The following is a 23959-nucleotide window of genomic DNA, read 5'->3' on the forward strand; positions in this document are numbered from 1 at the left end:
GTTAAGAATTTAAGGGAATTAATAAAGTATTAAAATTAAGGATAATTAGTAAGATAAATAAAAAGTGGGTATGAGAGGGTGAAAAAGTGGATTTGAAAGAGTATAGGTAAAAGAGGGTTGTATATGAAAGAATAGATTTAAAAGAGAGGGTTATATATAATTAATTAGTTAATTACTAGTTGATTACTGGTGTTTGCCTGTGTACGGGCTAGAGGGTAGTATGTGCGCGAAGTAAATATGTACTTTGAAGTTTCAGATTTCGTTGATTCTAGTCGAAATTTAATATTTATACCACTTTTTAAATCCATCTAAGTAATCTGGGTAATCTGTGTGCTTTTAGTTAGAATTATAATTTTTAGAAAATCGTTAATTTACTAGTTATTCTAGCGAATAATCCTAAAATCTGATTGGTTAAATATATTGGAGTGCCCTGTAAATGTATTGTAATTTTTCCGATTATAGAAGGTAGTGAGGGGGGGTTCTGGGTAATTCTAGTAATTCTGAGCTAATATAAGGGGGATTGACGAGGTTTGTGTGTGGCAGCTTGAATCCCTCTTTCTCACCTTGAAATTAGGTAGTTTTAACTAATTAGAATGCGTAGATAGATTAATCCCGCCCTGCAACCCCCCCTGTTACCCCCTTATAAAAGGATGTGGGGCGTGTATGCCGCTAACAAACTTTTCAGGACTGATGTGTACAGTGCAGTGGTATGAGTTGTAGTGGGCTCGTCAGATACTGTGTTAGACTGTCATCTTGGTGCCCCGGCTTTGGTTGTGTCTATCGACAAAGGATTGCATCGTAGGGCAGGGACAGCTTCCAGGGCAGGTAGCGTTTCATCTAATGGCCCAGGAGACGCGAAGGCAACATGCGATGTAACAAGTTTGAGGCAAGTGGAAGCGGATTGTTAGTTCGCTGTTGTCGCCGCAATTCCTGTTAGCTCTGCTGCAATCGTAGGACGAATTTCCGGCATAAAAAGGGAAGGATTCTAGAAAGCCAGACTCAGGATGTAGGGGCTGTGGAATGGAAGTCGACGGATAAGAAGCTCGACCACTCTCGTGCTTTGTTGCTGCAAAGCCTCGGAGAGTATCAACAAGCCCCGGGGGTTGTCGCGCCATTCGGTATCAGAAGCATACTAGCTCGGATTAGCTCGAAAAGAGGTTTGTACATTGGTAATTCTTTCGAAATGCGCCAGGTATGCTCCTCATGACGCAAGATTCCAATCTTTGGCATTTGCTGCCGGAACGGCGACCATCGTCAGCGCAGAGGTAGATTAAATACGATATTGACCTGCGCAAAGTCAATGCCCGCGCTATTAGACGGACCATCCACCAGCTTTGCAGAGGCAGTTTATGGCCTAAGCACCATGAAAATGTATGGCTGTGAGCATGTATAAGGGTATTTTGGCTAAAGGGAGAATGTATTAGTATTGTTGTTCCAGTGACAAGATGGTGTAATCAAACCAGGACGCCGCTAGACATCCATGGCCGTGGCTAGACACATGTAGCTGCATGGTTCCGAAATGTTTATCGGAAAGTGTATTGCTGGGATCTTGGACTGTAGAAGGTTCGCTTGATCGGAAATGCAGCGCTTGGTTGCCGGTTACTGGATAATGTGCGAGGAAGAAATGGGAGAGGAAAACATACGTGTCAAAGTCGTGAGCAAACCCTTGTCATTGCCAAGGCTCGTCTGCCACACGCTGGAGGAAGGTGAACCGAAAAGCCGACGATATGGAAGCGTCTGTATGGCCGTGCAGGAAACCGCTCAAATGCCCAAGGACCAAAGTGAGTGGATTTACGAGATCTGACCATAGCCAGAGGCGGTCGATGGTACTTTCGTTTGAAGATATCACCAACATCAGGTCCTAGAGCTGTCGTCACTATCAGCGAGGCTCATCACATCTATTTTTTTCTAACGGCCACAAGCGCGCAAGAGCGTCTAATGTTCGCAAGTACCGGAGATGGCAACCAGCCGCAGCGGCAAGTGGACAAAGCTAAGCGTGCCGCCCTCATCGACACAGCTAGGGCTGAGCGGGACAGGCTGTGTAGCGTCACGATAGCCGTTACAGGGTCACGTTTTGCGGGAGGATTCGGTGGATTACCCGTCGCCTGCTGTTGTGCTGATGTGGATGTGGATGTGGATGTACATATCTAGATGTGACTAGTATAGAGGTAATCAAGTGTTTTGGTTGTCTCACTGTCGTGCCGGCCATGTCGAGCTCGCCCTGCATACGAGGGTATACCTACCTCTAGTCAATCCTGTGTGCATGTTAACTGTGCCCTTACAGAGCTGATGGGTAGCAGCAATGCAGAAATGTTCGTTCCCAACGGAAGATACTGTAGCGATAGTTGATTTAGCCAGTAGAACTTATTTCGAGGCTTGAGGGTTGAGTGTCCTCGTTGGATGTCACCCCACATCGAATTCTGGACTTCACCACCTCAGCGACATTGCGTCACACCGGCATCCAATTCATTCGCCTGTCGGGGTGGCGGTCTTGACTCCCCGAGGCAGGAGCACCTCGCTACCTAGGTATTGAGCCATTGCTGTGAAAGTTTGGAAAATTGGGATGAAGGGAAATTGTCGAGAAGTCAGGGAGGGAAAGTACGGGAGTAGTTCGTCCATTCCATGTCCGATTCGGGCCGGAGTCAAGAAATCGCACAGGGCAGGTGCAAAGAAAAGCTGCAACCAAGTGGAAGCAGGATGCCCTAGCAATCTAATCTCCACCTTGACTGTTATTCTACACCTTTGAATGAGCGCACTTGCACCTAGCTCTTACTTGTTCATTGTTGGCCGTTCGTTTCTTTTCCTGCAGCTGGGTACGTGCTTTGCCGGCGGCAGGCAGACTGCACTGAGCCAGCAGGAACACCGCGACCAGGCGGTTTCCGACTTTACTTCTCTGAGGGGATTTCTCTCTTCAATCCTGTATGAATAGTGAAGTCATCGATCGCTTCAGCTGTACATGCTTCGGCAGCGTAATTCCGAGTCACCCACCACTATTACGAATCCTGGCAATAGAACATGGGCGGCTGTCCGGTTGCGCTGTACACTACGGAACGACACTCAGACCGGCCCTTTTCGCACGTCATTTAAACCAGCACATCCAAGCAGCCATTGTCCCCGACCGACACATGGATGATTGGCTGTCAATCGGACCCTGGCGACGATCAATCTCCCATCGACACACTGCTTGCAACAAGCGCGCTGGTACATATTGCGAGATCCGGGCTGATCCATATGCCCACATGTCAGAACAGAGACATCCCCAGATCCCTAGACTAGAGGTACGCAGTAACGAAACGTCATCATGGAGTTTGGGCTTCCATTTCCCCCGTCCTGACACTGTCTGGTAGCCTACCAAGCATCGACATATCTCTTTGCTGGGACCGTTGGTTGACGGGTTTTCCAGGATGCAAAAGCTTGTTACACAGACTGAGAGGCTGGGATTGATATCGGGTATGCTGAGCGTTGAGGTTAAGCATTACTGCCCAAGTCATGGACTCTGCTTGAAAGATAGCGTGATGTCGCTCACCGGTCTCTTAGTCCAAGCCTCCGACGATATAGGCCACACCCGCTTGCTCAGCAGCAACAGCTTCTAGACCTGGTCTGGAAAACTTCAATCTCGCAACATTGTCCCCCAGGCGCCCATCAAGACGACCCTTCGGGGATGCGGCCCATATAGTGTTACATGATCGCAGGGAGGCTTCCATGGCTCCCAATGCGACCCAGTAGCGCTATATATTAGTCAGCATTATACCAGCTTGAGTCTTGTTCAGCGATAGCAGCATCTGCCATATCACTGCGCAAGTGCCAGATAGCCAATATCGCAGCTACAGTCCTGTGTCGCACTGCAGCTGGAGCAACCGGTCCATGAAAGAGGAGAGGAAGAGAGCAATCCGGAAAAGCTGCGACATTGGCTGTTATCATCGTCTCTTCCGGATACCAGGCCCCATACTGTTGCTACGGCAGACACAAATATGTCTTCACCCTTTCAACTAGCTGATGCAAGGTACAGTCGACCTTTCTGACACTCGTTAACAGTCTGGCCCGGGCTAAAAAAGACACATGTATGAAAGTACTAATCGAAAAAGCGCATCAGGTACCATGGTAAATTTCTTCTGCCACTTTGCTAAGGATCAACAAGCCCCTGATAAGAACTTCGGCCCAGCATGGCATTTCCCCGACGGATCGTGTCCCCTCCAGACAGAGAATAGCCAGACTGATATCCGTCCCGGCGCAAATCAACCTCGGCATAATACGAGATGGGTGCAAGTTGACGATTAACGAAGCCACAAGCATGACGCTTTGGTTGACTAGTGAAAGAATCGAATAATCCCTTCCCGAACGAAGGACACCTCCAACTGCAACAACGAGGCCAAGGATGACGGATGAGGGGGGTTACGCATTCTTGGCATCCTTACAAGTGGTGTGGCTTTTACCAGACGCTTGACTCCAAACGGGACTGATCCCAGGGATCAGACAGTCCTCAACCTATCATGACAGTCACAGGTGTGTGATCCTTGATATTTATTTGCACGGACCTGCCAGGGATAAAAGCGGGCTTTTTGAGCCTGGCAGCGGCGCATTTTTCGACACAAAGTCCACGATAAACCTTTTTGGACAATGTCCTTGTAGCTACTCCGACTGTTCAACAAAGAACCGAGGTCAGGCTCCGACACGCAGGCCTCGCGCAGGCATCCACTACGAAACGTTCGTGGCCACTATTCACAGGCTCTCGGTTCCTTGCTGGTCCTTACTTGGGTCTCATCATGAGAGACCCGACAGCATCAACACAGCATCACAAGCTTTCCCCATATGATCATCTTCCAATGTCGAAATCTCAGGACTCCAAGATCCGATCCTGTTCACGAGGGACCCTACCCTTCCCGCTGGATGCCACTTTCGCGCATGATCCTGACCGCGGTCAACAAGGGTACAAAGCTGCACTACACTAAAGCATCCTAGGTATGCATGTCATCTCAGCGTCTTCTTTTGGCCCGGCCTAGTGGCAACAAAGAAGCTTCGATAAGTGGAGAGAGGGGCAGAAGGCAACAACACTTTGGTCAAATCATTCCAGTGATATACGCAGGAAAGGGGTCTAGCCAAGTACAACCGACCAAGCATCTCCTACTGTGCCTGAGACACCAAGTACCAAGTCTGGGTTCTCAGGTACCTTGCAGTCCCGAGCAGCTGCGTACAGGTACTTACATGCGCGCGCAGGGATACAAGACTGACATTGGGGGATGGCTGTCGACCATAGGAAGGGTACCTCATGCATGTACAAACTTCTTGCCAAACATCATTGAGTCCACCAATGTGGCATCGATGTTGAGTGCAGCCTACCATGGTGCTCGGTAGAGGTGCTGCATCCCTCGAAACAACAACCGGAGTCTGGGAAGTCCCGGTCGGTTGATGAAGTTAGCAGTGGAAGCAATGGAAGGAAATAGAGTTTTTCCTTCCGAAAGGCCCGATGGCTGATCAGGGGGGGTTCAGTGTGGTGCTTCAGCCTTTAGCACTGTTCAAAGGGAAGTGGGCAAAGACGAAGGCAGCCTCCGCCGCTCCAAGGTAAGTATTGTGGTTCAGACCGCTTTTGAAAGAGCATCCCATCCACCGTCATGCGAGGACATGGGGTGGGAAGACCCGTAGGTCTAGACGGACCATTGCCTTCAATTTACTTTTACTTCATGACACCGAAAGCTAGCAGTAACTGATATCAAAGTCACAGGCATGTCGAGTTGACCGAGCACCCGAACTTTTGGCTGGAACATGCCCTTGAAACCGTTTGAGGATACAAACTTCGGGTTCCTTCCTCAATTTCTGCCCTTGAATTATGATTGCCTGAAGACATTTTTGGGTTCCTTCCATGTCCGGGTGCTTCATTGTCTGGCATGCTCCAGCCCCAACAGCATTCACACTTGCAGTGCAGTGCACCTTTCCTTGCCCATTTCCTTTTACGTTGCCAGTGGCAGAATGACTGTGCGAAGATCGGAGGGGTCCAGGGGGACAAAGAGATTTGAGAGAAGAACAAGAGCTTTTAATATGTTCCATGGCCATTAATTGATGTGACCTTTCTGTCCCGTTGCCCTTGTGCGTCGTCTCTTTGCCCAGTCTCGCCACTCCTTCTTGCATCATATTTTACTTTGAGGTTTCGGCCTACGTTGCCTTGTTCTTTACACCCCAACACTCCCTCATTCTTCAACCAATCTCGATGCATGAAGCTGCATTACTTACACTACTTGGTCAACGCGTGGTCGTTTCATTTCATCTTAAGTCAAGTCCGTCTTTTTTTCCCCCCAAAAAACCTAGCCTACCTTCAAACCTTACACATTCACTCGGACCTATGACGACCTCAAACGATTGAGTTATTATAACGAGCACCAGCCTCAACGACCACTTGATCAGCAATCAACCATAAGCGTTCAGCCTTAGACGCCTTTTCCCGATCAGCATCTGGCTACGAGAGCTCATTCGCTGCAAAAATCCTACAAATCAAAATCTCAACAGCCGCTGCAGTCGGGCAAAAACCACGAAGCAGTCAAGAAAAAGAAAGGAAAGTGCAGAGCGTAAAGACCACAACACCACCTTTAATCTCCCAATCGTATCCAACTTTTGAAAGCGCCTGCCAGGGCTCGTCGATCGTCGATACTTTTTCATATCAGCAATTCCACCTATATACCAGCTGTCGCTTACCCCGGCCTACCATCAAATCTGCAACCAGCAGTGTTGTGTGGCGTAGATGCTGTTATATCACTCCCGCATCGTCCTCAGTTGGTTGCTTTGATCAAGCAGGGTTGATATTCCCCTCAGTCGACGAAAAGCGGCTTGAAATCGATCAAGCTGAATGATCAAGACCTTCTCACGGCTTATCGCTCGTGCGTTTTCCCAGGATCAGCGAGTTGCACCTCTCGTGGTATGGTATCAGCAGATATCTAGCTGAAGCTGAGTGCGCCCCAGCTTTTAAGTACTTCCTGATCACCACTGCGAAATCACTTGTGCAGTCGACACCAGATTAGCCGACGAAGCTGCCTAGATCCCAGTATTGCTCAACTTGGCGCGGCTCCTTTGACATATGCAAGTGGCCGACGCCTCATAGCCTGCCGGAACCCTCCCTCACTCAGCCAGATTCGACCGTTTCCCCTTGCAAGTTGCAGCTGGGCATCATCGATTGCAGTATCTTAACGCACAAGCACTATACGCTCGTCCATCATACGTGCGGCTAATAGTTCTTTCTTCGACTCTGCTAAAACCTGGAAGCGCGGAATTGCAACTTCTAAAACAACATCCAGCGCCAGCTGGTGGGAAATGTCCGCAAACGGTGGCGACGGAATCTGTTACCTTGGCTACTGACCATATTTTCGCTAGGACATGAATATATTCCATCGATATACACAGACTATCACATCAGGGGTGTGAAGCCTTTAACCCAACCAACGGGATATCTTGGGGCTCCGGTTTCAGACCAAGCACCTCCTTGCTTGTGCATTTCAGCACGGTGGAAAAACTCCCTGAACCTCAACTGCAGTCAGCAGGCGTCGGCTTCCCCAGATAGTACCCGCATTTCCCTAGTATACCTAAAGGTAGGTAGACGCATCAGATCACTGATATGCTTCCACCTCCCGTTGGCACAAGCTCATATCTAGGTGTAGCCATATCCAACATCGAATATAGCCCGACTCCTTGTTGCTGCGTCGACACCTTGCATCAACACCGCTCAGAGAGTTGCCGCTGCCACTGCTCTTCAGCCCAACTAGAATCAGAAAAAGGGTGTGTCCAACGCCGCTCATATTGCTTTGGTCCTCTTATTCCGGAAGTACCAAATAATTTGCCATCTTCATTGGCCCGCCTACTCGCTACATGTTCTCCGGCTCATCAACTCTGATTATTCATAGAGGTATTTCTTGCACTCCCCTTTCATATATTCAATACCTTCATTAGTTTATGCTTATCTCTTTTCCACTGGCTTTGACCCATGGCCCAAAATTTGGCATCTCAGGCCACCCGCTAACCATATTCCTCTCCTCAAGGCATTTGCACATAGATACCCTTACCCCAGACACGGAGAATCAGCACCGATCATTGAAGAGCTACAGTATTCGGTCACGATCGACCACTACATCCGCAATTCCGGTCATTACCCGCCTCCCGCCATCTCTCGTTTATTTGATGCTGAAACGTGCGGCAACCCTGAAGTACGCCGTTCAGCTAGTAGAACGACTCAGAGCAGGATTGTTTGATAAAAACCGCCCATTTGCCCCTTATTAAATCCATAGTTGAAGGCTGGCTATCTGGCAACTCCGCTATATATCCTGCCGTGTTGTCAGTACCTATGACAGACACGATGTCATTTCAGTATCCTCCGCCACCGTCACAGAACGGCACAGATATGGATATCCAACATTCCGGGTACCTGCCTTATGCCGTTCCGCCTCCAGGGTCCTCAGGGATGGATCTTAGGCACAGCCCAGATATGGGCAGAGATCGATCGGACTCTTATCCGTTTGCGACGAAGTCGAAGCGTTCAATGTCTGCATCACAAACAAGTCAACCGCCGCCCACCCCGCGAGATCCAACGACGCCCGACCAAGGTCTGCTTTCGGGAGAGAAAAGAAGGAACAAACTAGGGTATCATCGGACCTCTGTGGCATGCGGTAAGTTCTAGTCAAGACCAAAGTAACTATTGCGTGTGCACTGACCGTAAATGCAGGACATTGCCGTCGCAGGAAGATTAGGTGTATTCCATCCCAGAACGACATACAGGCTCGATGTGTCAACTGCATTCGCCTGAAGAAAGAATGCACCTTCTACCCAGTGGACCAACAACCCTCGCAAGAAACCCGACAAAAGTCGGCACAACGGTCTTCTACTGGGCCTAAGATCACGTCCACATCTTCATCACCGGCGATACAGAGCGGGGCCCTCTCAGAAGTTCACAGTCATTCAAGTTATCCGCATTTGTCATTAGCATCAATCACGAACATGCCACCCCCCATGAAGCCTTCGGGTAGGGAAGAGTACACCCCAGATCCCAAGAGTAGGTCAAAACCCAAACAGACATGGTGTGGATTTTACTGACAAAGTTTACAGTTCCCCCAATTGCCACAAGCACTAGATCCTACGAATTTGGCCATCATGGCATGGCCAACTGGATTTCCCATGACGCCGGTCCGAATACTTCCAAACCGAACGATATAAACCCGAATTGGAGATCCTACACGAGTGAATCCCCTATCACCCCCGCCTTCCCCCCCTACACGCCGCACGCTCCCCAATCAGCCACTTGGTCAGCAGCATCCATGGGCTCCGAATCCTCGCAGAATGAGTTAGCATGGTCATCATCCGGTTACCCCGTCCCTTCCTCTCGCTCCATGTCTTTTGGCGGCGGCGGTGAGGGCATAGCCAGCCAGCAATATCCCCCAGCCTCACAAACGGGCGGTGGCGGTCGCCCTTACGATCGCAAGTCGTCTGCCATTTCCAGTGATATCTATCCTTCCCCAATTGCCAATATCATGCCTGGAATTGATACCGTCTCGGGAACAAGTCAGGATCCCCATCCGGCCGTCTCAGCTGGAGCTGTTCCCCCGACCGGTTATGCGTCGTGGCAGCAACCTTATCAGTATTCCAAGTCTGCTGAAGGCTATTCTGCGTGGTATGGGGAAGGAGGAGACCAGCAGGGCCATGGGATGTAGGGGTTGAAGTCCCACTCAAAAAGGCTCGCTATTCGGGCCACGACATGTTCAAGTGCGATGGCAGGCAAGTCGATGCATTAAAGAGTTAAACTCAACTTTGAGTTCAAGCTTGGTTGAATTTGGCCGCTAGACATCTTCTGAGGGCTATCGGGTTCTGGAAAGTCGAGACCTCTATTTTACGGCCACCAATTGATGTTATCCGCTTTCTACCTTTCTGGCTGCAGAATGGCGGTTTTGCGGAGAGAATGCGGCTCGGCTGAAGACGTTCCCCTGTGGTACTCGACAAAGGTTCTCAGTCAACCCCCACTAATCAAAAGGCTTGCCTCCCCCGAACTCTCAGATGCATGAGAGAGAATCGGGAAACCGAGTGCCCAGTGACATCGAATGGGGTTATTGCGGCACGAGATGCATCACATTAGACAGGTCGAGACGTGATGATATCTTACAAGGTTACCCACTCTTGTTATGATGAGATCGAGTTTTTGACTAGTACAACCGCCATGAAACCACCATCGTCAAATTGCAGTGGGCTTGGCTGGTCATGCGACTCAATGTGCGTACAAGGGTTACCGTTTATCTAAGGTCCTCAAATCGGAAAAGAGGGAATGACCAAGCAAGAGGAGACTTCAGACATTGGTTCAAGGACTCGGGTACAGTTTCTGGATGGACCTCTACCACTGCTTCACACTTGACCATATTTCTCGGAGAATTTTTTACGGAATCGGGACGGGATAGACACACGGAACGGCGCGAACGACCTGACGGCTTGGTGAAAAGAGAAGAGCAGCAATTTGGAGAAGCGCTGCTTACGTGGCGATGTTGCCATTGGCGTCTTGTTCGTCCGTTACTTGATAATACTTTCTTCTTTTCTTCAGAATTTGTTATTGTTATTTTGTTGATTTTTTTTTTTTTTTTTTTTTTTCCTTTTCTCTCTCTCTCTCTTTATCTCTCCTGGTAAATCTAACAGGGCGATAAACTTCCTTTTGGTTCTTTTTTTTTTTTATATTATGATCAGCGACTGGGACGGGAAACAAAATTTGCAGCGGTACACGGATTATAGCTGGATTCATTGTTGGCCTATATATCTTTTTGTTTGGCTTTACAACTTTCTTCTTGCCTTTTTTGCTTCTTGCTTTGTACTTATCTATGTTTTGGTTCGACGTAATTAACGGGCATTTTCATGGGTATTTTTTCATTGCTCTAGAAGGATTATCCCCATGATCATTTCAGTGGAATCTGATACCATACTTGCTTCGCGTTTGAGACTTGCCGCAGAGATGCACACGGAATAATTAATGTACATGAACTCTTAGTCCAAATAGAAATTGCCATGTGAATGCTATATATACTTGCGTGAAATCACTCGCAAGACACAAGGGAAACAAAGTGATCCAAGGAAAGCTTTTCCACCCGGCGTAGCCTAATCTTATCGACTCAAATCCCACAACAACACCATCAACGTCACATACGCCGCAAAACTCAACCCCGTCAACAACGCCACACTATTCGTGCTGGTCCTAAACTTTTTCTTGACTACCATGACCGTCTTTCTCCTTTCCAACCGTTGTCCTCCTCCTCCCATTCCATCAACTACCAGTTCATCGCCCTGTCGCATCTGTCCATCAAAGCCTGTCGCTGTCGCTGTCCCGGCCCCATGACGTTCGTCGTTATCCAAGTCCTCCTCAACCTCCTGATCAAAAAATTGTCGATTTCCTTCATATCGCCGATAGATTGCCACCAACATGACCGCAGCTCCGTATACGGCGAACAAAGCGCCGATGGGGTAGAATTCCGATGTGAAGATCTTGAGGATGATGAGCGCAAAGGAGAATTGTGAGAGGGCGGTGCGCATGTAGGCGCCTTCAAAGGTCCGTTGGGCGGCGCGGATTTCAACCAGTCTGGGACCTAACTGTTAATAAATCTGGTGGACTGACTGGCCGACTGAAAAGGGGTGGGTAGAAATGGGAAGAGGGCGGGGAGACCTAAGGGGAGGGAAAATAGTACTCTTGACTGGTGAGAATGACGGAGCGGGCTCGGTGAAGACGGAGGTGGAGATGGTCTTCTGGGTGGGGCTGGAGGGCCTGGGTGTTGTTGTATTTTCGTTAGCTATTCCTGAGACTCTGGTATAAGTATCTGGTGAGGAGATAACACACCTCAAGTATGGAGGCCATAATTGTACGTATGTTTATAGTTGTGGTGTATGGTAAGGGATAGTGGTGAGTTGTGAGTGGATGTCGTCACCGGGGGGGTGTAAGTCAACAAAGGGTCCCCAATCGGAAGGTTGAGAATCTGGACGGCAGAAGTGCGCGAGATTCAAGAACCGGGTGAGTAGAAGGGAGGAAGACTATAACTTCAATACCCGTGATTGATTCTGAGCCAGATCACACCAAATCACATCAAAAACTCGAGCTTATTTACGCAGTGATCAGTCATAGGATGTTGTTCTGCAGAGAAGTGAAGTTGAACAAGCAAGGCGCAGGCCTGCTCCACTCTCGACACCAATTCTCCACGACCTATGCATGGCATGGGAGCGCTCCATCGGCTTGGAAACAGGTCCCCAATTCCATAGTTCCATCCAATCCCTTCTCTCCCCACCCATGCCGCCTGGCCCGTGCGCCAGCTCCAATTGACATCTCCCCACAGTGTTCAACAAACACAAGCATTGCGGCGTGTGCGACCATCGTTCGGAAGTACTGTATTGTACCCCTGTCCCCGATGATGACAGCCAGATGAAGCTTCGTGGCCGTTTTAGCGACTGGACACAGCGAGCAGTGTGTGGAATCGGAAGCTCCCGTCAAGGTACCTACACAAACCAACACCATTACAGCTTCAACAACATCGCGACAACGAATTTTCGAATTGACCATCTCGAACCAACACCACCTGCTAGCAACAGCGCAGAGACACAAATCAATCGCAACGTTCCATAATCCCCAAACAATCATAACAATCCGACACAATGGGTGGAAAGCGCAAGAACGCGGCCGCCCGCGGCGTCTCCCCCACCCCTTCAGCATCCTCGACGACACCATCAGCAACAGTCACAACCAAAGTCCAACCCAAAGATTCCGCTCCTCCCATTGCCACGACAACCAATGCCTTTGCTACCAGCACTCAGATTGAGCCCACGACCACCACTACCACCTCTACCACAAAAGCCAGTGGGACTACTAGCAAGAGCAGCAGCAACATTGACAAGACGGCGGCGGCGGGGGGACAAGCATGGAACAAAGTCTTCAGCAACCTTTTGAGACACTACCAGGACACAACGCCGCAGCGGACCAAGCTGCTTGATGCCTTCATGGCATTCTTGGTGGTAGTGGGCGGGTTACAGTTTTTATATTGTGTTTTGGCTGGCAATTATGTACGTCGTTCTTCGCCGCCTCCCGAGGGTTCTCACCATCCGTCCCAACCCAACTGATCCATCCCCCCCCCCCCCCCCCCCTTCCCGAACAACTTCAATGGTGGATCGAAAGCCAAAAGACAGACACGCAAGAAACATCAGTAGAAGAGAAGCAAGCGTTGGCTGACTAATGGTCGTCGTCTCACAACAGCCCTTCAACGCCTTCCTCTCCGGCTTCTCAGCAACAGTCGGCCAATTCGTCCTGACGGCCTCGCTACGGATCCAGACAAGCGAGGCGAACAAGAGTGATTTCCCTTCGGTGTCGCCTGAACGGTACGTGAAATGCGGGTTCCTTGCAGGAGGAATGTCCGGGTTAGTGAGTGTTGGTGGGATAGCTGTGCTAACTTTGACTTACTTTGTCTCGGTTATAGAGCCTTTGCCGATTACCTGGTCTGTAGTTTGATTCTGCATTTCTTCTGCGTCAACTTTATCAACTAGAACAGAAACCAATCAAGGATGAGCGAGCGAATGAGCGAGGGGTCAAAAGTGCACCAGCGGGGATGTGGAGGATTGTCCTGCGATTCAGGGGTTGATAACGAGATCCAGGTAAATGAGTGGGAAATGATTGAAAGACGGGAACATGAAGGAAGCAAGCAAGCAAGCAAGTGATCAAGCAAGCAAGCAAGCAAGAACAGAACCGTCCAAGATCTTAAAGGAGCCAGCAGAAGACAAAATAAAGGCGGGAGGGTAACTTGAAACAGGTTGGCATTTATTATACCTTTCTTCTTTTCGATTTATAGTATGTACAAATGATGCTTCAAGCTGGATTATTCCACTTCCTTCTCCCACTCGCTGAAAATGATCACACTAGTGTAAAGTATACTACCGTGAGGGGTCCTATCATAACCTCACCAACTTCAGGCCTGTCACGACGCCAGGTGACGGGATTCTTCAACGAAATTCAATGCCCGCAAGTTCCCAAAGCCAAGTACTGGACGGAAAGTCCACCGCCATTGTCAAAGACAGTCACCAAGTCCCATCCCTGGGTATCTGTAATCATCATATCCCAGGTGTCGTCCACAAACTCCTAGACTAAAACTTCTCCCAATACTCCACATTAAGCCACTAGCTCTCGCCTCGGTCAGCCGTATCTTCGCCTTGCGCACTGCCAGGCGGCGGCGACGACACTGTCTTGGGCGGCCCACCCTTGGGAGGACCTCCCATTGGCGGCGGCGGTACTGGTGTGTTCTTCCTGCTAGGAGCATTATCCAGTTCCCTACTCTTCTTCTCCTGCTCCTTGAAGTAATCATCCATCGAGCCCAACCCTCCCCTATTCGCCGGTCTCTCCTTCTTCTTCCCCCTAGGCGGAGCAGAAGCGACCGCGCCGCCAAACTGTGTTGCTGGGGGTGGTGGTGTGCCGACCATCTGCGCTGGTATGAGGAACTCACCACCGCCGACGGGTGGTGGCGGAGAGAAAGTCGCAGTGGCGGGGGCGAATTGGCTAGCTGCTGGTGGTGCGCTCGGGTTGTATCCGTACTGGGGTTGTTGTTGATACTGTTGCTGCTGTCCGACGTGTCCGTACTGCTCCGAGTCGCCGTCGAACATGGTCTCACCGGGGGCGTGCACAGGCTCGCTCAAGGGCGCTGGCAGCCGGTGCAGAGCGCCGTAGCCTAAGACGCAGCCGAGGGCACCCTCACCACCCCAGTCCCGGCTGGGCTGGATGGTCACCTCGCGGGTCACGTTGTACTCGTTGTTGTAGATGTAAAGACGCAGGGGCCGGTCAATGTGGTCCTCCACTAGCTCGCTGAGCCCGCTCTCGCCGTGAAGGACACCCTCGGGGGTGCCTAGGATGTAATCGCTGTACGGGAGAAGACCGGCGACGTCGGCGGGAGAGTTGGCGGGAACGTCAAGGACGTGCCAGATGTTGGTAACGACGGAGAGGGCAGTCCATTGGAGGGTAAGGCCGAGGGAGGCAGTGTCGGCGGGAACGGGGATGTGGAGTGCTCGAGTTCTTTGGCCCTGTCGAGGAGAAAAAAAGGTGTCAGCATTGCGTATCGAAAACCTGGCATGCTCATGATAGTAATATACCTTTGCGCTCCAAAGTCCCAGCTGTACAACCCCGCCAGCACAGTTTCGAACCTCTTGGGCAAAGAGCCTCGGGTCAGAGTCGTCCTAGAGCAGCGCTTTGTTAGACTCGTGGCTCTCTGGAATGAACCGGTTTCGAACATACAATCATGCGCCCGTTGATTCCAACGACAAAGTCAAACCATGGCTCAATGGCCAGGTCTGGGTTGGTGTTTCGCAGCACTTGGAAGCCAAATCCGCCAGGCTGGTTCTCCTTGGACGTGGCCGCATCGCCGTCGAGCCGGGATATGAAGCGGTTGAGGGCATTAAACATGGTTGTCATCGTTGTATGCTAGTATGCTGTGAAGTCCGAACGAATGTTGGGTTAGTTTAAAGATTGGTGGTCATCCGCAATTTGGATGTTGATCGTCAGAGAGTCGAAATGCAAGTCCACGGCATGAAGGAAGCGACCCTGGCATTTACAGCACTCGGAGCTTCCGTGTCACGGTGGACGTTGATGAACGACAGCAGCAAGAGCGAGCCCCACTTCAGCCCAGTGCTCCTGCTGGCGTGGACCTTGATGGTCAAAGCTCCCAATTCCAGGCACGCTGTGGGGTTTGCGCAAATCTAGGTGGGTTTCCTGAATGAATTGGGGGAAAAGACTAGTCTAGTCCCTGCGACTTACACAGTACACCCAGACCGCGGCACCTCCCGGGTATTGAGTACTTCTCTACATTCATCTCAGGTTCACTTCTTGACTCAATTCACAACCTTTTGGTCTTTCCATCGGATCTGTCCGTGATTTCTCAACCATATCATTCCTGGGGACACAGGCAAGAAGTTCAACTAATTTGTCGCTAAACGTCCCGGTCCTCAATCTCAGCCAGTCTACCACAGCAAATCAGGATTCACAATCCAAAGACCAACACCATTCCGAAGAACACAAAACTCAATACCTCCAAGCCTATTACAGTCATCAGGAGCATGGGTCCCAAACTTCTCAAGAAAGGGGAGAAGTTCCCTCTCGATGAAAATTGTCACCACTACACCAAACTCGGTGAAGTCCCCTGGGACATCCAAAAGTAAGTAAACTCCCCTCCTCTCGTCATCGTCCCTTGTCCCCCAATCCAAACCTCACTAACACTCCTCTCACCCCACCCTAGATACTGGCACCAACGGTTCTCAATCTTCGAATTCTACGCCTACGACATCCACCTCACCGACTCTGCCTGGTTCGGCGTCACGCCCGAACCGGTAGCCACGCGCATCGCACGGGACCTCTCCACTCACCCCATCGCTGACGGAAAACGCGTGTTAATCGACCTCTTCGGCGGCGCCGGAGGCAACGTGATTGCCTTTGCTCTTTCCTCGGGGAGATGGGATCGCATCATTGCTATCGAAAAGGACAGGTCGACGCTGGCCTGTGCCCAACATAATGCGGAAGTGTATGATGTGCTGGATAAGATTACGTGGGTGCATGGTGATTGCTTTGAGGTTATGAAAAGGTTTTGGAAGACGAAGGGCACGAAGGGGAGGGGAAGGGAGGGTGGAGAGGTGGCCACGGGGCAGGAACAAGAGGATGACAACGAGGAACTGGATGGCCTCCTAGCGGGACTCAAGCTAGAAGAGTGTCTTGTCTTCGCCTCGCCGCCCTGGGGTGGCGTCTCGTACCGCGATCAGGAGGTTTTCGATCTTAGCAAGATGGAGCCGTATAACCTGGAGCAGCTGTACAAGGCATGTACGATGCCGGAAGAAGAAAAGGAGGAGCACCCATCGACGCAGAAGCAAAAGCATATTCTGCCGCAGGCGCTGTTTTTGCCTAGGCAAAGCGATTTGAACCAGATTGCCGCTCTGGTACCGGAGGGTGCTCCAAAGATTGACGTGATTCAGTATTGTCAAAAAGGAGCAAGCAAGGCGCTGGTGGCTTATTTGCCGGGGAATATTGACGCCGACAAGGAGGAAAAGAAACAGTACGAGGAAAATAGGGGGCAAAAGAAGAGAAAACAGGATGACGAGCAGGAGCAAACAATACCAGAGCTCCTCCCCGAGGCGCCAAAGGAGGCGTTGGAGGCCCATGACGCTTACGACACCTCCTACGCCCAGGACATCGAAATCGACACCTCCAAAGCGGACAACGCCGAAAAAAGGAAGCGAAAACGAAGGAGACGCTCATCGCACAACAACTAGCAATCACTGCGGCCATGGGAAGGAAAAGAAGTAGGATCTCCCGGACTACTATGGTTAGGCTCGGGAACCAAGTGGCTGATGAAGCCTCGGGATTGGGACAGAATTTTAAGGAACAGGACATGATATGGACAATTGACGTTGGACGGATGTGACACGAGCATGCACATACTGTAAGAGATTTCTTCCCCATTTTGATGGCCTTCTTTATTACCATCACCGTCAGGAGTCATTGTCAGGAGTTCAACGAGACGGGAAACAAACACCCCCTCTATCGATATTGTACAAAGCATAAAACAACCATCAAGGAACAAAATACGCTACCTCTAGTACGTAAACCAAACAGTATCAGACTTTACTCAAACCTACTTCTTTTTTGTTTGAAATGCTCAAAGCATCCTCCATCCCAATTACCACCTACTTTCCGCCCTAGACCTCACCGTCCCCGACCTCGAACTCGACCTACTCCTCCCCTCCCTCTCCCTCCCTCTCAACTCTCTCACATCCCTCAACCCCGCCGCTCCTCCACCACCATACGCAGAGCCGGCCCGGTCCTAAAGAGCCTTCACCACACTCCTTTCATCAAACAGATCCCTCAACAATCCATTTACACACCCCTCCCAGTCCACTTCCGTCATCTTGTACGTTGTCTCAAACGCAAAGATACTCAGTTGTCCGAAAAACGGCCGGAGCACCTTGGCCACTAGTTCGTCTTTGCGCTCCATGCCTACTTCGTCGGAGATTTGACCTGGGAGGTTTCCCAGCAGGGGACGGCGGAGGGGTTGACCTTGACCGTCGATTCCATCGGTGGGGGAAAGGAGCGAGGACGGATCTAGGCCTAGAGCTGCGGCTCCTGCTTCGGATAGGGAGCGGGAGTGGGAGTGGTGGGCGTGGGGAGTGACAAGAGAACCGTTGAGTTCCTCAGAGACTTCATCCACTAGCGCCACGGGCTGATAACCGGCTGCGCTGGGCCGGTAGACGGCGTCGATAGTGTCGGTGACGAACAACCACTCATGCAACTGGAAGTCATCGGGCGCGACGCAGACGAGCAGATCCAAAAGCTTGCAGGCTTGCATGACGGCCGGGTTGCCGTATATGTCGCTGGGCGCGGAGTGGTCGGGCGCGACGACCGAGGAGATGGCGGCGTGCAGCTCGGCGTTGACGACGGGCCAGAGCGGAGCGAGGTGGATGGCACTGGTGCGGAGGACGAGGGCGCGCATGACCATGTACACTTCGGCGCGGGTGGTGGAGGAAGGGGAGGAGGTGGCGGTGGCGCCGAGGAGCTCGACGAGCTTGTCGAGAATGGACGGCAGCTCGGTTACGAAGGTGTCGTCGGTGGCGGCGAGGATGAGGGTGGCGATGCGCCGGAGGTTGAGTTGCGTCTTGCGGTCGGCTTCGAGGCGGGCGGAGGTGGCGCCGACGCCGAAGACAATGCCCGCAGTCGAGGGCGGGGTGATGCGGCCGAGAATTTCGGGCATGCGTTCCTTGTCTGCGACGGTCCATTGCTTGAGGAGGGGCAGCCAGTCGGTTTGCACGAGGCTAAGGTTGGAGCTGAAGAAGCGCGAATCGTTGAAGGCATCGGCAACGTCCTTCTTCCAGGACTTTTGGTTGTTGGGTAGGCGGGATAGTTGGTGGAGCAACACCAGGGTGTTCTTTGACACGGTGTCGGGGAAGAACTTGGACCGCAGCGTTGGGCCGATCACGTTGGCCGAGATGGAGGTGGCAGCCGTGAGGATGCGGTCATTCTCAACGAGGATCTTGGGCAGGTTGGGAACGATATTGGAGAGGATCCCAACGACATCGTCTGCGCGTTCGAATGGAGTCCGGATGGCTGCTACGGAAAGCGTCCGAGGGGCCTCATTTGGCTTCTTTTCCGAGAGGAGAAGGTTGGTAGTGGATGAGGAGTAGCTTGTCGAAGAGTTTTCCACGAAGCTGGTTGGCCGTGTAGTGAAGATAGCCGCCAGGAGACGGAGGAAGAGATCCGCCAGTTCACGACGCATCTTCCTCTGTTCTCCAAAGTTGGTGTTGTCCACCTTCTCACCCAGAATCGCAGCAAACTCCAGCAAACTTGGCAACGCCTGGCGATGGGGCAGTGGGTTGCCTAGGAGGTCCTTCAGGAAGATCATGCAGTCCTGCCATATTTCATCCATCGCATCATCCTCCAGAGTGCGTGCGTAATCAACCAGGAAAATCACCACGTCTGTATCCTGCAGCTCGATAGTAAGGGTCGACCTCCTCGAGGGATCCAGCGCGCCCGGGTTAGTCCTGCTATATATAGCGTTGAAAAGTGCCGGGATTGTATGCTGCGGCCGCGATCCATCAAGGGCAGGCAAGAGATTGAACACCTCGGCAGCCTTGGACGTATCAGAACTATCCAGTGCACCCCTCCATATGCCAATGACCGTTTCCAAGCACTCTAGCGTCTCAGCAGCAAAAAGATGCTCGAGGAGCCTCCGCGCTCGGTTTCTCATTCGTAAAGAGGTGTAGTTGAACGAAGCACCCGAAGAGCTGTCTTGCAGGGAGGCATCGCTCCCTTGACCCCAGGACCAGATCTTGAAGCAGATGCGCACCGCATCTTGGAAGGCCAAAAGGACGGTAAGTCGGTCGTTAGCTGTGGCGCTCCGGGTCTGCGGTGTGTCGGATGAGAAGACACCGGAGACCATGTTGCCGAAAAAGCCTTGAGGCTGGTCTGGGTTCTTGACAACCTGGGCTCTGGCCTCTTCAGCCAGTAGCCTGTCGTGTCCCCTTGCCAGTACCTGCTCGAGGCCATTCAGTAGGGATATTAAGGTAGTCTCGGGACCAATCTGACTGTGCGTTGGAGGCTCGTCGGAGGCTCGGAAGAGCTGCTGTAAACGGCTGAAGGTGGTGGAAATCTGACTGCAGAGTGTCTCGACCAAGGGAATCAGGACTTGAAAGATCGAATCTGAGTAAAGCGGTAGGCACTCAGCGAGAAAGCTAATCCAGCTATCCAAAACGTGTCGGCTGCTAGGTGCACTGAGTCCGGAAAGGATGCACTTTAGCAGCGTGGGTGGAGGCGGCTGAAGAACGGATGGTGGTTTCCCTCCAGCCACAGCGCGGAAGGCTTTAGCCGAGTCTGCCGTAACACTTGCGGCACGTTTCTCTGCGGTTGGTGATTCTGGAAGTTCAACTGGTGCTAATTCACGTAGCTTGAGGGCCGCAAAGACAACGTCCAAAAGCAAGGTCTGGACGTAAGGCTCCGGACCTGAAAGCGACTGGGTGAGCATATCGATGAGAGGGTTCTCAAGGTGCAACTGTGCTAGTGGTTCAGCATAGGGGTTCACCAGGATAGGGTGCATTACGCCCAATGCTGAACGATAAAGCTGTGTCACCCTTATTTGGGAGCTTTCGTCGTTCAAAGTGTTGACGTCTGCCATGCATTGCATGGCAACCTTGAGGAAAAACTCCTGGAAGGTCAGATCATCCTCGGATCCGGCTGATCTGGTTAGCTTTCATGTACAAGACGCCCGAATGGGATAGTAACCTACTAATCTCGGATAATGATGGGAAGTAAGAATCTGGGCGGATAGTCTTTTTCGCAAGGAACGCCCAAATGCTATCAGGGGTAAAGCGAAAGACATTGGATAAGGAGCGGAGATAATACACAGCCAGCTCCACATCATCCTCTTCGGAGAATTTGTGAACCTCTTTGGCTTCAACCGAGGTTGTTTGGCGCCTCAGACATGATAGCTCGGCGAACTTGGACACGAAGATGTTGAAAATTCTGGGAGCACAGGCGTTAGCAAGCTGTGACTTGTGACCCAGAAGGCCTGGGGTCATACTTGTCTATCCCGACTAGGCTGCTCAGCCAACTCTTGACTGTCATGAACAGCTGCGTCCGCTCATCGGTGAGCGCATCTAACATTAGGAATAACGGGCGGGTAAGCATGACTTCGTAATTATCTATACCACCAAGACGTGGCGGCGCCTTTGCGTCGAAGATGGGGGTCTTGGGTCCTCGGCGATCGCTCCCAGAGGGGTTATCTTGAAGACTATGCGACCAGAGCACACTGAAGCTTCTTCCAGGGTCGGCAGGACGCTGGATAAATGTGCCTGAAACATCTTTCTCCAGCATTAGAGAACATATGGCTGCCTCGATGTCTCGATTGGTTGGTGTCAGAGCCGTCTGGAGTAACCAAAGACTTCGGACCGTCTCAACGTGGTACTTCGGCTCTGACGATGATAAAAAGCTCCATGCGTGGCGTACCAAAGGACTAACCAACTCAGAGAGGTCCACATGGGAAATCCGGTCGGCAGAATAAAGGTGGGTAGAAAGGGTTAATAGCGAATAATAGGTGGTAAAGGTAATAAAAGCATCTGATGACAGACACCCGTGAATGGAAGCAAGAAGTTTCTTCGTATCGAGGAACGATCTGTGAGGTGTCTTGGTGAGAAGAAGCAAGAGAACTTTGCTCTTTGCAGCGACAGTCGGGCCGGACTCGCGTTGACTGAAACTCTCACAGTTCATGTCGCAAGCTTTTTGCAACAAGAGTTCCGCCACATTCTGCGGTACAAATGGGGGAGAGGTGGCGTCCAAGTTTCCTTGTTCGGCGTGGTAGAAGTTCTTGATTTTCTTCAGCAGTTCAACATTCGGGATTCCGGCCAAAACCTTGGACTCGATAGCTTTAGCTTTTGCGCTCGTCGGGAACGCTCGTTCTGGTACGAGCTCCAACAACCTTGCAGCTGTTGTTAAAGCCTGGACCAACAAAGTCGTACCGTCTGGTAGCAGAGTGGTCGCATAAGCATCACTCCCCTTCAACTCCTCGATCATGCATAAGATGGAGAGCACCGTAAGCGGAGCATGAATGGTTATCATCTCTTCTTCGCTGACGTTGAAATGGCCGAGAATGAACTTGACAAGGTCAAGCTTATCGCTACGATCAGTCACTGAGAGTTTGCCCGGACTGATAGCCTGCGCCATGAGGTTGAGAATTTCGCTGTATATCAACCCGCTCTCGACTCCGTCAAAGAAAACACTTGCACTTCGGAGCACCTCGGTGAAGTCTGATTTGCTGTCTGCTTTTGCTTTGAAGTCTCGGACACTGTCAACAATGGGAAGAAATACCTCAGGCACAACCAAGCCGCCAATTTCCCACCTGTCCATCAAGGAAAGACAGATACGATATGGCTTCGCCCGGTCTGCCGGATTGTTCCCAACTCTACTAGCGTTAATCATGCCGAGTAGGGCCCGAGTCAGGGGTCGCAACCCAAATTCTTCAAAGTAGCTGGTCCTCGACATAAAGTAGGCAGGGGTGCTTGCAGTAGTTGTGGGAGAATCAGGGCCGCCTTCGCCCTCGTGTGCAGCTGTCGGCTCGGGGCCAAGGAGCCAGGTCCACAGCCGCCTGTTTAGACTCATATCTCTCCGGGTCGTTACCCCAACTGCGGTCTTCAGGAGGAGTTCTAGGTCGTCGGTCTTGGCCCTGGCTTGCAACACCTTGGAGTGCAACGGAAGATGGGTAACGAGCAAATCAAGAAAGCCACGTTGAATAAGGATCTGGTCATCGGCCAAACCAGCAGCAAAGCAGCGGATCAGCAATCCTGGCTCGGGAGACGTTACCAGCTGTACCAACTTGGCAGAAACCTCGGGATCCAAGCCATTGCGAGTCTCAGCCTTGTAGCCATCTGAATGTAACTGATGTCCCAGTTCAGGCAAGGCGCGCATAAGGTATGCCAAGGCCCCCGTCCTCCTGCTATGCCCAGTTATGGAAGCCAGAAAGAAACACTGCCAGAAGAAGTCGTCGCCAGAGGAGTGAGTTGGCGTTATTGTCTCGCTTTCTGGTGGGCGGAGAGCGGCCTTGACGCGTTCCATAAGCTTCAATGTGCGCTCAAAGTCCTCGCTGGTTTCCTCCTCTAGGCCTGGCAAAAGAGCAAGTATGATCGATTTCAAGGCAGGCCGTAGGGATCGCGGGTTTACACCCAAGAAGTGGCGTTCAAGTAGGTCGAGGAAAGGGGTCCGGACGGAAAGGGAGGCGAACGACAGAACCGACGCAAGGCCGGGGAGATAGAGTGGCAGGTCTCGCGACAGACCATCCTTGCCAATGACTTTGAATATGAAATTGTAGACCTCGAGCGTCTTTTGGTGAACCCCGGACGGAAGAGACGGGTTCAAGCATTGTGACAGACGCTTTGCGACGGTAGCCTTGGCGGGGATGGTGTTGATCGTGGACGGTCGAGCTTGGAGTGCCTTGAGAAGGCGGTTGAGGAAGGAGATGTAGTCGGCCCATTCTTGGAGGGCTGTATCGAACAGGGAGAGAGCTCGTTCGACGCCGGAAGCGTACTTGCGGTAGTTCTTATCCTTCGGCGTAACTTCGTCTGTCCATCATCTGGTTAGCTACCTGCTAGCTGTATTCTAGTGGGCATGTTTCAAGGGAGGGAGAGGAACATGGCATACCATTCCCAAGCTGGTTCCTCCATTGTTTGGGTACCGGAGATTCGCGGCCAGAGCTCTCGGGGGAGATGGACCTCGGCCGGGTAGGATCAAGAGACATGGTTGGCGGCGGGTGATGGGGATCGTGGGAGGAGGAGACCTTGAGAGTCTAGGGATTCGAGAACAGGACGTCCCCTGATCTAGGCAGACTGCTATAGGTCATTGCCGTCTCGGAGGGGGCGACGGGAAACGGGGGACGGGATGGATGGTGTCTTTGGTGTTGAGTCGCAAAGGTACTAGACC

At 51.5% G+C, this 23959-nt stretch overlaps 7 protein-coding genes across 7 annotated transcripts; 4 read left to right on the forward strand and 3 right to left on the reverse strand.

Moving 5' to 3' along the window:
* Positions 1 to 586: 586 nt before the first annotated feature.
* B0T23DRAFT_418140 (uncharacterized protein) lies at positions 587 to 2151 on the forward strand (the record flags this gene model as incomplete). Its single annotated transcript, XM_062839673.1, has 4 exons — positions 587 to 903; positions 955 to 1192; positions 1586 to 1781; positions 1859 to 2151. Exons 1-4 carry the CDS (start codon positions 866 to 868, stop codon positions 2149 to 2151), a joined length of 765 nt encoding a protein of 254 aa, XP_062695345.1. The 5' UTR covers positions 587 to 865.
* Positions 2152 to 8320: 6169 nt separating this feature from the next.
* B0T23DRAFT_311416 (uncharacterized protein) lies at positions 8321 to 9680 on the forward strand (the record flags this gene model as incomplete). The annotated part of the gene is made up of 3 exons (XM_062834638.1): positions 8321 to 8642; positions 8699 to 9025; positions 9079 to 9680. The coding sequence occupies 3 exons, from the start codon at positions 8321 to 8323 to the stop codon at positions 9678 to 9680; spliced, it is 1251 nt and encodes a 416-aa protein (XP_062695346.1).
* A 1192-nt stretch (positions 9681 to 10872) lies between these two features.
* Positions 10873 to 11961, reverse strand: B0T23DRAFT_74522 (uncharacterized protein). Its single transcript, XM_062841731.1, has 3 exons — positions 11834 to 11961; positions 11685 to 11761; positions 10873 to 11578 (listed from the first exon to the last, which is right to left on the reverse strand). Exons 1-3 carry the CDS (start codon positions 11849 to 11851, stop codon positions 11107 to 11109), a joined length of 567 nt encoding a protein of 188 aa, XP_062695347.1. The 5' UTR covers positions 11852 to 11961; the 3' UTR covers positions 10873 to 11106.
* Positions 11962 to 12324: 363 nt separating this feature from the next.
* B0T23DRAFT_410559 (DAD-domain-containing protein) lies at positions 12325 to 13824 on the forward strand. Its single transcript, XM_062839405.1, has 4 exons — positions 12325 to 13044; positions 13235 to 13356; positions 13455 to 13477; positions 13557 to 13824. The coding sequence occupies exons 1-4, from the start codon at positions 12640 to 12642 to the stop codon at positions 13631 to 13633; spliced, it is 627 nt and encodes a 208-aa protein (XP_062695348.1). The 5' UTR covers positions 12325 to 12639; the 3' UTR covers positions 13634 to 13824.
* Position 13825: 1 nt separating this feature from the next.
* On the reverse strand, positions 13826 to 15594 carry B0T23DRAFT_332587 (GRASP55/65 PDZ-like domain-containing protein). Its single transcript, XM_062835745.1, has 3 exons — positions 15254 to 15594; positions 15112 to 15195; positions 13826 to 15042 (listed from the first exon to the last, which is right to left on the reverse strand). The coding sequence occupies exons 1-3, from the start codon at positions 15428 to 15430 to the stop codon at positions 14149 to 14151; spliced, it is 1155 nt and encodes a 384-aa protein (XP_062695349.1). The 5' UTR covers positions 15431 to 15594; the 3' UTR covers positions 13826 to 14148.
* A 193-nt stretch (positions 15595 to 15787) lies between these two features.
* On the forward strand, positions 15788 to 17274 carry B0T23DRAFT_352699 (RNA cap guanine-N2 methyltransferase-domain-containing protein; the record flags this gene model as incomplete). Its single annotated transcript, XM_062836096.1, has 2 exons — positions 15788 to 16169; positions 16251 to 17274. The coding sequence occupies exons 1-2, from the start codon at positions 16072 to 16074 to the stop codon at positions 17272 to 17274; spliced, it is 1122 nt and encodes a 373-aa protein (XP_062695350.1). The 5' UTR covers positions 15788 to 16071.
* Positions 17275 to 17549: 275 nt separating this feature from the next.
* Positions 17550 to 23880, reverse strand: B0T23DRAFT_74742 (Dopey, N-terminal-domain-containing protein). Its single transcript, XM_062841734.1, has 4 exons — positions 23681 to 23880; positions 21072 to 23601; positions 20778 to 21013; positions 17550 to 20725 (listed from the first exon to the last, which is right to left on the reverse strand). The coding sequence occupies exons 1-4, from the start codon at positions 23775 to 23777 to the stop codon at positions 17826 to 17828; spliced, it is 5763 nt and encodes a 1920-aa protein (XP_062695351.1). The 5' UTR covers positions 23778 to 23880; the 3' UTR covers positions 17550 to 17825.
* Between the last annotated feature and the right edge of the window lie 79 nt (positions 23881 to 23959).

Source organism: Neurospora hispaniola, assembly GCF_033458365.1.
Source record: "Neurospora hispaniola strain FGSC 10403 chromosome Unknown B0T23scaffold_2, whole genome shotgun sequence".
NCBI lineage: Eukaryota > Fungi > Ascomycota > Sordariomycetes > Sordariales > Sordariaceae > Neurospora > Neurospora hispaniola.

What these genes read in the sequence shown, in the direction of transcription:
- B0T23DRAFT_74522 (XM_062841731.1), bottom strand. An exon ending in GTCATTCTCACCAGTCAAGA is followed by an intron (nt 11,579 to 11,684) that starts GTACTATTTTCC and finishes GTTAGGTCCCAG; the next exon opens with ACTGGTTGAAATCCGCGCCG.
- B0T23DRAFT_410559 (XM_062839405.1), top strand. Translation starts at nt 12,640, where the DNA reads ATGGGTGGAAAGCGCAAGAACGCGGCCGCCCGCGGCGTCTCCCCCACC. An exon ending in CCTTCGGTGTCGCCTGAACG is followed by an intron (nt 13,357 to 13,454) that starts GTACGTGAAATG and finishes TCTCGGTTATAG; the next exon opens with AGCCTTTGCCGATTACCTGG. An exon ending in CTTTGCCGATTACCTGGTCT is followed by an intron (nt 13,478 to 13,556) that starts GTAGTTTGATTC and finishes CGAGCGAATGAG; the next exon opens with CGAGGGGTCAAAAGTGCACC.
- B0T23DRAFT_332587 (XM_062835745.1), bottom strand. Translation starts at nt 15,430, where the DNA reads ATGACAACCATGTTTAATGCCCTCAACCGCTTCATATCCCGGCTCGAC. An exon ending in GAATCAACGGGCGCATGATT is followed by an intron (nt 15,196 to 15,253) that starts GTATGTTCGAAA and finishes GCGCTGCTCTAG; the next exon opens with GACGACTCTGACCCGAGGCT. An exon ending in TGGGACTTTGGAGCGCAAAG is followed by an intron (nt 15,043 to 15,111) that starts GTATATTACTAT and finishes TCTCCTCGACAG; the next exon opens with GGCCAAAGAACTCGAGCACT.
- B0T23DRAFT_74742 (XM_062841734.1), bottom strand. Translation starts at nt 23,777, where the DNA reads ATGTCTCTTGATCCTACCCGGCCGAGGTCCATCTCCCCCGAGAGCTCT. An exon ending in GAGGAACCAGCTTGGGAATG is followed by an intron (nt 23,602 to 23,680) that starts GTATGCCATGTT and finishes GATGATGGACAG; the next exon opens with ACGAAGTTACGCCGAAGGAT. An exon ending in CCCATCATTATCCGAGATTA is followed by an intron (nt 20,726 to 20,777) that starts GTAGGTTACTAT and finishes TAACCAGATCAG; the next exon opens with CCGGATCCGAGGATGATCTG.